The sequence below is a fragment of the Triticum urartu genome, chromosome 2, assembly GCF_003073215.2.
Source record: "Triticum urartu cultivar G1812 chromosome 2, Tu2.1, whole genome shotgun sequence".
NCBI lineage: Eukaryota > Viridiplantae > Streptophyta > Magnoliopsida > Poales > Poaceae > Triticum > Triticum urartu.
Window position 1 is genome coordinate 94,681,158 of NC_053023.1, and position 10,146 is coordinate 94,691,303.

General features: G+C 44.7%; 1 protein-coding gene across 1 annotated transcript; it reads left to right on the forward strand.

Annotated features, from left to right (window-relative positions):
* Nucleotides 1–656: 656 nt before the first annotated feature.
* On the forward strand, nt 657–1,599 carry LOC125541172 (dirigent protein 5-like). The gene has a single exon (XM_048704637.1). The coding sequence runs from the start codon at nt 726–728 to the stop codon at nt 1,323–1,325; it is 600 nt and encodes a 199-aa protein (XP_048560594.1). The 5' UTR covers nt 657–725; the 3' UTR covers nt 1,326–1,599.
* Nucleotides 1,600–10,146: the final 8,547 nt, after the last annotated feature.

Below are 10,146 nucleotides of genomic sequence, written 5' to 3' on the forward strand. Positions count from 1 at the left end.
AGTAGAGATAATAGTAAAGATTTTACACAGGAGAAGAATGAACAGAGACAAAAAAAATTAAGGACTAACAAATTTCTTTCGATGGACATCAATAGTCCTACACCTACGTAACCATCCTGCGTTAACTTACTTAAACTACCCAATACCCCCCCCCCCCCCCCCCCTTTTTTTTTTTGGGGGGGGGCCTGGGGGGTTCTTTCTTGCATTACTCTAACGTACAGCCTAAGCCTTTCTGAGCGTTGCGTCACTTCCAGTGAACCAACTAATTTATTCCATGAATATTCTCTGCTCCAAATTATGAAACCGCAGTTCATGTGTGGACCTTTTGGAAGCCCGCCTAACATGGGTCATCGTGAGGCTGGCGTCTGACGGCAACCAAGGGAAAGGAGTCGAGTGCCCAATAGCAAAATTGCTTAATCGTTTTTAGGGTTTGTTGTACTTTGTTATATCAGAGCTACCCACCGCGCAGCCGAATCTAGTAACCAAGAATTGTCACTTGGCGTACAAGAGAGGTTAGAATCTAAGCTAATTAAAGTTACTAAACTGAGTACTTTCAGCATGCATGCCCCCACAGTGCCATGCATCATGCACGCATGTACCTCTATAAATAGCATGCACGAGTCGAGCTCTCAACACCACCACAACACGACCTGCCCACTTACTCACTTAGTCACTTAGCAGTGCTCTACTACAGCTTACACTCGGTAACAGTTGCTCTGTCAACCATGCAAGGCCTCGCGCCATCTTCCAAGCTGTCTCTGACCGTCGTGGTCGTGGTGTTTCTTCTGGGCATGGCGGGCGCCGCCCACGGCCTGACGAGGGTCGTCGCCAACAGCCCCGACGAGCCGTGCATGAACATGACGCTCTACTACCACGACATCCTCTACAACGGCAACAACACGGCGAACGCGACGACGGCGGCGGCCACCAAGCCGACGGCGCTGGCCACGACTTACTGGAAGAACAGCACCTACTTCGGCGCGCTGATGGTGTTCAACGACCCCATGACGGTGGGGAGGGCGCTGCCCCTGGCCGGGGAGGAGCCGGCGGCGCGCGCTCAGGGGTTCTACTTCTACGATAAGCAGGAGTCGCTGACCTCCTGGTTCGGCTTCTCCATCGTCTTCAACTCGACCGCAAACAAGGGCACGCTCAACCTCGTCGGCGCCGACCTCATGGGCGACGCCACGCGGGATTTCTCCGTCGTCAGCGGCACCGGCGACTTCTTCATGGCGCGCGGCGTCGCAACCATCCGCACCGATGCCATCGAGGGCCTCTACTACTTCCGCCTGCAGATGGACATCAAGCTCTACGAGTGCTACGTCTGACTCTGACGATACAGCATGCATGCCCTGTGTGTGTGAACGAAAGCTCGTGTGTGAACGAGGGGCTGATGTTGTCTATGCTTTTCCATATTTTTTCTGGTGTGTGTGTGTGTGTGTGTGTGTGTGTGTGTGTGTGTGTGTGTGTGTGTGTGTGTGTGTGTGTGTGATGGGTTTTATGGTTGTGTATCATTGTCGCATACGCCCATAAGTATGCGAAATGCTCCGCACTCTTATTCATATCTTTACTGTTTAGCAAGACTGATTGGTTTGTAAGTGTTAGTTTAGGAGAGGTATCTCTTCTAGAGAATTTTTTACAGATTAAGTTTGTCCGTGTCACATATAGTCTCACCAAAAATCATCTCTCCACCATAACATATTAGTCAGGAAACATTTCAGATGACCCATTTGAAACGAGACACAATATTCACACGGTTGCAGTTACGCGACGGTGTGCAATATGGGTACAGTCGGATCCACCGATACGTTTAAGGAAACACCTTGTTTTATGAGAGGGGGTCGGTTATGGTGTTCTCCTCTGGAAGGGCTAGTAGAAGAGGCGTGACTCAATAGAGGTGCGCAGTGTCAACGGTGGAGGCATCTTGAGAGGCCCTCGACGATATGTTTGTTGCAGTTGCGAGCTTCGGCGGCTGTTCCCGAGAGATTGGAATGGCCGTCTAGCAAAGAGTGGTGGAGAAAGTGAGAGGAATGAGCACAATCACCAAGGTAGGAGACATATTCCACACCGAGGAGGCGACTGGGCTCATGGCACTAGTCCTGCCACCGATGAGGAAATGACACCTTAGGCGGCATAAATCGAGCGATGGCATGAGGGGAGGGCATGGTTGCAATAACATCCAACAAGGTCCTGACTTTTCGCCCCAATTACAAAGAAGCTAAGACTTTGATGACGCTTACGGGGCACTATGGGGTCCATTTGAGTGCCACGCCTTGTCTTGGGAGCTCATGCGCACTCCATGTCCCCTCGTGATGGCTCTTCATCGAGAGTTATGATGAGATGATTGGTCATGTTGAATTCCTAGCTACCCCCCCCCCCCCCCCCCCCAAATCAAAACACACACACCATCTACGTTGCAAGTAGCGGTTCTTGCGAAATGGGCATGAAGGAAATATGCCCTAGAGGCAATAATAAAGTTATTATTTATTTCCTTATTTCATGATAAATGTTTATTATTCATGCTAGAATTGTATTAACCGGAAACATAATACATGTGTGAATACATAGACAAACAGAGTGTCACTAGTATGCCTCTACTTGACTAGCTCGTTAATCAAAGATGGTTATGTTTCCTAACCATAGACAAAGAGTTGTTATTTGATTAACGGGATCACATTATTAGGAGAATGATGCGATTGACATGACCCATTCCATTAGCTTAGCACCCGATCGTTTAGTATGTTGCTATTGTTTTCTTCACGACTTATACATGTTCCTATGACTATGAGATTATGCAACTCCCGTTTGCCGGAGGAACACTTTGTGTGCTACCAAACGTCACAACGTAACTGGGTGATTATAAAGGAGCTCTACAGGTGTCTCCAAAGGTACATGTTGGGTTGGCGTATTTCGAGATTAGGATTTGTCACTCCGATTGTCGGAGAGGTATCTCTGGGCCCTCTCGGTAATGCACATCACATAAGCCTTGCAAGCATTGCAACTAATGAGTTAGTTGCGAGATGATGTATTACGAAATGAGTAAAGAGACTTGCCGGTAACGAGATTGAACTAGGTATTGAGATACCGACGATCGAATCTCGGGCAAGTAACATACCGATGACAAAGGGAACAAAGTATGTTGTTATGCGGTCTAACCGATAAAGATCTTCGTAGAATATGTAGGAGCCAATATGAGCATCCAGGTTCCGCTATTGGTTATTGATCGGAGACATGTCTCGGTCATGTCTACATTGTTCTCGGACCCGTAGGGTCCGCATGCTTAACGTTACGATGACAGTTTCATTATGAGTTTATATATTTTGATGTACCGAAGTTCGTTCAGAGTCCCGGATATGATCACGGACATGACGAGGAGTCTCGAAATGGTCGAGACATAAAGATTGATATATTGGAAGCCTATGTTTGGACATCGGAAGTGTTCCGAGTGAAAACGGCATTTTACCGGAGTACCGGGAGGTTACCGGAACCCCCCCGGTAACCTAATGGGCCTTAATGGGCCAAGTGGAGGAAGAGGAGAGGAGGCCTAGGGGCTGCCGTGCGCCCCTCCCCCCCAAGTCCGAATTGGACAAGGAGGGGGGGCGGCGTCCCCCCTTTCCTTTCCCCCCTCTCTTCCTTCCCCCCAAGTCCTAATCCAACTAGGGAAAGGGGGGAGTCCTACTCCCGGTAGGAGTAGGACTCCTCCTGCGTGCCTCCTCCTAGGGCCGGCCGCACCCCCCCTTGCTCCTTTATATACGGGGGCAAGGGGGCACCTCTAGACACACAAGTTGATCCTCGTGATCGTTTTCTTAGCCGTGTGCGGTGCCCCCTTCCACCATACTCCTCGATAATATTGTAGTGGTGCTTAGGCGAAGCCCTGCGATAGTAGAACATCAAGATCGTCACCACGCCATCGTGCTGACGGAACTCTTCCCCGACACTTTGCTGGATCGGAGTCCGGGGATCGTCATCGAGCTGAACGTGTGCAGAACTCGGAGGTGCCGTACGTTCGGTACTTGGATCGGTCGGATCGGGAAGACGTACGACTACTTCCTCTACGTTGTGTCAACACTTCCGTTGCCGGTCTACGAGGGTACGTAGACAACACTCTCCCCTCTCGTTGCTATGCATCACCATGATCTTGCGTGTGCGTAGGAAAATTTTGAAATTACTACGTTCCCCAACAGTGGCATCCGAGCCTAGGTTTTATGTGTTGATGTTATGCACGAGTAGAACACAAGTGAGTTGTGGGCGATATAAGTCATACTGCTTACCAGCATGTCATACTTTGGTTCGGCGGTATTGTTGGATGAAGCGGCCCGGACCGACATTACGCGTACGCTTACGCGAGACTGGTTCTACCGACGTGCTTTGCACACAGGTGGCTGGCGGGTGTCAGTTTCTCCAACTTTAGTTGAACCGAGTATGGCTACGCCCGGTCCTTGCGAAGGTTAAAACAACACCAACTTGACAAAACTATCATTGTGGTTTTGATACGTAGGTAAGATTGGTTCTTTCTTAAGCCCGTAGCAGCCACGTAAAACTTGCAACAACAAAGTAGAGGACGTCTAACTTGTTTTTGCAGGGCATGTTGTGATGTGATATGGTCAAGACATGATGCTAATTTTTATTGTATGAGATGATCATGTTTTGTAACCGAGTTATCGGCAACTGGCCGGAGCCATATGGTTGTCGCTTTATTGTATGCAATGCAATTGCGCTGTAATGCTTTACTTTATCACTAAGCGGCAGCGATAGTCGTGGAAGCATAAGATTGGCAAGACGACAACGATGCTACGATGGTGATCAAGGTGTCGCACCGGTGACGATGGTGATCATGACGGTGCTTCGAAGATGGAGATCACAAGAACAAGATGATGATGGCCATATCATATCACTTATATTGATTGCATGTGATGTTTATCTTTTATGCATCTTATCTTGCTTTGATTGACGGTAGCATTTTAAGGTGATCTCTCACTAATTATCAAGAAGTGTTCTCCCTGAGTATGCACCGTTGCGAAAGTTCTTCGTGTTGAGACACCACGTGATGATCGGGTGTGATCGGCTCTACGTTCAAATACAATGGGTGCAAATCAGTTGCACACGCAGAATACTCAGGTTATACTTGACGAGCCAAGCATATACATATATGGCCTCGGAACACGGAGACCGAAAGTTCGAGCGTGAATCATATAGTACATAAGATAAACATAGTGATGTTCACCAATGAAACTACTCCATCTCACGTGATGATCGGACATGGTTTAGTTGATTTGGATCACGTTATCACTTAGAGGATTAGAGGGATGTCTATCTAAGTGGGAGTTCTTTAGTAATATGATTAATTGAACTTAAATTTATCATGAACTTAGTACCTGATAGTATCTTGCTTGTTTATGTTTGATTGTAGATAGATGGCCCATGCTGTTGTTCCGTTGAATTTTAATGCGTTCCTTGAGAAAGCAAAGTTGAAAGATGATGGTAGCAATTACACGGACTGGGTCCGTAACTTGAGGATTATCCTCATTGCTGCACAGAAGAATTACGTCCTGGAAGCACCGCTGGGTGCCAGGCCTGCTGCTGGAGCAACACCAGATGTTATGAACGTCTGGCAGAGCAAAGCTGATGACTACTCGATAGTTCAGTGTGCCATGCTTTACGGCTTAGAATCGGGACTTCAACGACGTTTTGAACGTCATGGAGCATATGAGATGTTCCAGGAGTTGAAGTTAATATTTCAAGCAAATGCCCGGATTGAGAGATATGAAGTCTCCAATAAGTTCTATAGCTGCAAGATGGAGGAAAACAGTTCTGTCCGTGAGCATATACTCAAAATGTCTGGGTATAATAATCACTTGATTCAATTGGGAGTTAATCTTCCAGATGATTGCGTCATTCACAGAATTCTCCAATCACTTCCACCTAGCTACAAGAACTTCGTGATGAACTATAATATGCAAGGGATGAATATGACAATTCCCGAGCTCTTCGCAATGCTGAAAGCTGCGGAGGTGGAAATCAAAAAGGAGCATCAAGTGTTGATGGTCAACAAGACCACTAGTTTCAAGAAAAAGGGCAAAGGGAAGAAGAAGGGGAACTTCAAAAAGAACAGCAAGCAAGTTGCTGCTCAGGAGAAGAAACCCAAATCTGGACCTAAGCCTGAAACTGAGTGCTTCTACTGCAAGCAGACTGGTCACTGGAAGCGGAACTGCCCCAAGTATTTGGCGGATAAGAAGGATGGCAAGGTGAACAAAGGTATATGTGATATACATGTTATTGATGTGTACCTTACTAATGCTCGTAGTAGCACCTGGGTATTTGATATTGGTTCTATTGCTAATATTTTCAACTCGAAACAGGGACTACGGATTAAGCAAAGATTGGCTAAGGACGAGGTGACGATGCGCGTGGGAAATGGTTCCAAAGTCGATGTGATCGCGGTCGGCTCGCTACCTCTACATCTACCTTCGGGATTAGTATTAGACCTAAATAATTGTTATTTGGTGCCAGCGTTAAGCATGAACATTATATCTGGATCTTGTTTTATGCGAGGCGGTTATTCATTTAAATCAGAGAATAATGGTTGTTCTATTTATATGAGTAATATCTTTTATGGTCATGCACCCTTGAAGAGTGGTCTATTCTTATTAAATCTCGATAGTAGTGACACACATATTCATAATGTTGAAGCCGAAAGATGCAGAGTTGATAATGATAGTGCAACTTATTTGTGGCACTGCCGTTTAGGTCATATCGGTGTAAAGCGCATGAAGAAACTCCATACTGATGGACTTTTGGAACCACTTGATTATGAATCACTTGGTACTTGTGAACCGTGCCTCATGGGCAAGATGACTAAAACGCCGTTCTCTGGTACTATGGAGAGAGCAACAGATTTGTTGGAAATCATACATACAGATGTATGTGGTCCGATGAATATTGAGGCTCGTGGCGGATATCGTTATTTTCTCACCTTCATAGATGACTTAAGCAGATATGGGTATATCTACTTAATGAAACATAAGTCTGAAACATTTGAAAAGTTCAAAGAATTTCAGAGTGAAGTTGAAAATCATCGTAACAAGAAAATAAAATTCCTATGATCTGATCGTGGAGGAGAATATTTGAGTTACGAGTTTGGTGTACATTTGAAACAATGCGGAATAGTTTCGCAACTCACGCCACCCGGAACACCATAGCATAATGGTATGTCCGAACGTCGTAATCATACTTTACTAGATATGGTGCGATCTATGATGTCTCTTACTGATTTACCGTTATCATTTTGGGGATATGCTTTAGAGACGGACACATTCACGTTAAATAGGGCACCATCAAAATCCGTTGAGACGACGCCTTATGAACTGTGGTTTGGCAAGAAACCAAAGTTGTCATTTCTGAAAGTTTGGGGCTGCGATGCTTATGTGAAAAAGCTTCAACCTGATAAGCTCGAACCCAAATCGGAGAAATGTGTCTTCATAGGATATCCAAAGGAAACTATTGGATACACGTTCTATCACAGATCTGAAGGCAAGACTTTTGTTGCTAAATTCAGAAACTTTCTAGAGAAGGAGTTTCTCTCGAAAGAAGTGAGTGGGAGGAAAGTAGAACTTGATGAGGTAACTGTACCTGCTCCCTTATTGGAAGGTAGTACATCACAAAAACCGGTTTCTGTGACACCTACACCAATTAGTGAGGAAGCTAATGATAATGATCATGAAACTTCAGAACAAGATACTACTGAACCTCGTAGATCAACCAGAGTAAGATCCGCACCAGAGTGGTACGGTAATCCTGTTCTGGAAGTCATGATACTAGATCATGATGAATCTACGAACTATGGAGAAGCGATGGTGAGCCCAGATTCCGCAAAATGGCTTGAAGCCATGAAATCTGAGATGGGATCCATGTATGAGAACAAAGTATGGACTTTGGTTGACTTGCCCAAAGATCGGCAAGCAATTGAGAATAAATGGATATTCAAGAAGAAGACTGACACTGACGGTAATGTTACTGTCTACAAAGCTCGACTTGTCGCAAAAGGTTTTCGACAAGTTCAAGGGATTGACTACGATGAGACCTTCTCACCCGTAGCGATGCTTAAGTCTGTCTGAATCATGTTAGCAATTGCCGCATTTTATGATTATGAAATTTGGCAAATGGATGTCAATACTGCATTCCTTAATGGATATCTTAAAGAAGAGTTGTATATGATGCAACTAGAAGGTTCTGTCGGTCCAAAAGGTGCTAACAAAGTGTGTAAGCTCCAGCGATCCATTTATGGACTGGTGCAAGCATCTCGGAGTTGGAATAAACGCTTTGATAGTGTGATCAAAGCATTTGGTTTTGTACAGACTTTTGGAGAAGCCTGTATTTACAAGAAAGTGAGTGAGAGCTCTGTAGCATTTCTGATATTATATGTAGATGACATATTACTAATCGGAAATGATATAGAATTTCTGGATAGCATAAAGGGATACTTGAATAAGAGTTTTTCCATGAAAGACCTCGGTGAAGCTGCTTACATATTGGGCATTAAGATCTATAGAGATAGATCTAGACGCTTAATTGGATTTTCACAAAGCACATACCTTGACAGAATTTTGAAGAAGTTCAAAATGGATCATGCAAAGAAAGGATTCTTGCCTGTGTTACAAGGTGTGAAATTGAGTAAGACTCAATGCCCGACCAATACAGAAGATAGAGAGAAAATGAAAGATGTTCCCTATGCTTCAGCCATAGGCTCTATCATGTATGCAATGCTGTGTACCAGACCTGATGTGTGTCTTGCTATAAGTCTAGCAGAGAGGTACCAAAGTAATCCAGGAGTGGATCATTGGACAGCGGTCAAAAACATCCTGAAATACCTGAAAAGGATTAAGGATATGTTTCTCGTATATGGAGGTGACAAAGAGCTCATTGTAAATGGTTACGTTGATGCAAGCTTTGACACTGATCCGGACGATTCTAAATCGCAAACCGGATACGTGTTTACATTAAACGTTGGAGCTGTCAGTTGGTGCAGTTCTAAACAATGCGTTGTGGCAGGATCTACCTGTGAAGCGGAGTACATAGCTGCTTCGGAAGCAGCAAACGAAGGAGTCTAGATGAAGGAGTTCATATCCGATCTAGGTGTCATACCTAGTGCATCGGGTCCAATGAAAATCTTTTGTGACAATACTGGTGCAATTGCCTTGGCAAAAGAATCCAGATTTCACAAGAGAACCAAGCACATCAAGAGACGCTTCAATTCCCTATAGGCAATAATAAAGTTATTATTTATTTCCTTATTTCATGATAAATGTTTATTATTCATGCTAGAATTGTATTAACTGGAAACATAATACATGTGTGAATACATAGACAAACAGAGTGTCACTAGTATGCCTCTACTTGACTAGCTCGTTAATCAAAGATGGTTATGTTTCCTAACCATAGACAAAGAGTTGTTATTTGATTAACGGGATCACATCATTAGGAGAATGATGTGATTGAAATGACCCATTCCATTAGCTTAGCACCCGATCGTTTAGTATGTTGCTATTGTTTTCTTCATGACTTATACATGTTCCTATGACTATGAGATTATGCAACTCCCGTTTGCCGGAGAAACACTTTGTGTGCTACCAAACATCACAACATAACTGGGTGATTATAAAGGAGCTCTACAGGTGTCTCCAAAGGTACATGTTGGGTTGGCGTATTTCGAGATTAGGATTTGTCACTCCGATTGTCGGAGAGGTATCTTTGGGCCCTCTCAGTAATGCACATCACATAAGCCTTGCAAGCATTGCAACTAATGAGTTAGTTGCGAGATGATGTATTACGAAACGAGTAAAGAGACTTGCCGGTAACGAGATTGAACTAGGTATTGAGATACCGACGATCGAATCTCGGGCAAGTAACATACCGATGACAAAGGGAACAAAGTATGTTGTTATGCGGTCTGACCGATAAAGATCTTCGTAGAATATGTAGGAAGCAATATGAGCATCCAGGTTCCGCTATTGGTTATTGAACGGAGACATGTCTCGGTCATGTCTACATTGTTCTCGGACCCGTAGGGTCCGCACGCTTAACGTTACGATGACAGTTTCATTATGAGTTTATATATTTTGATGTACCGAAGTTCGTTCGGAGTCTCGGATG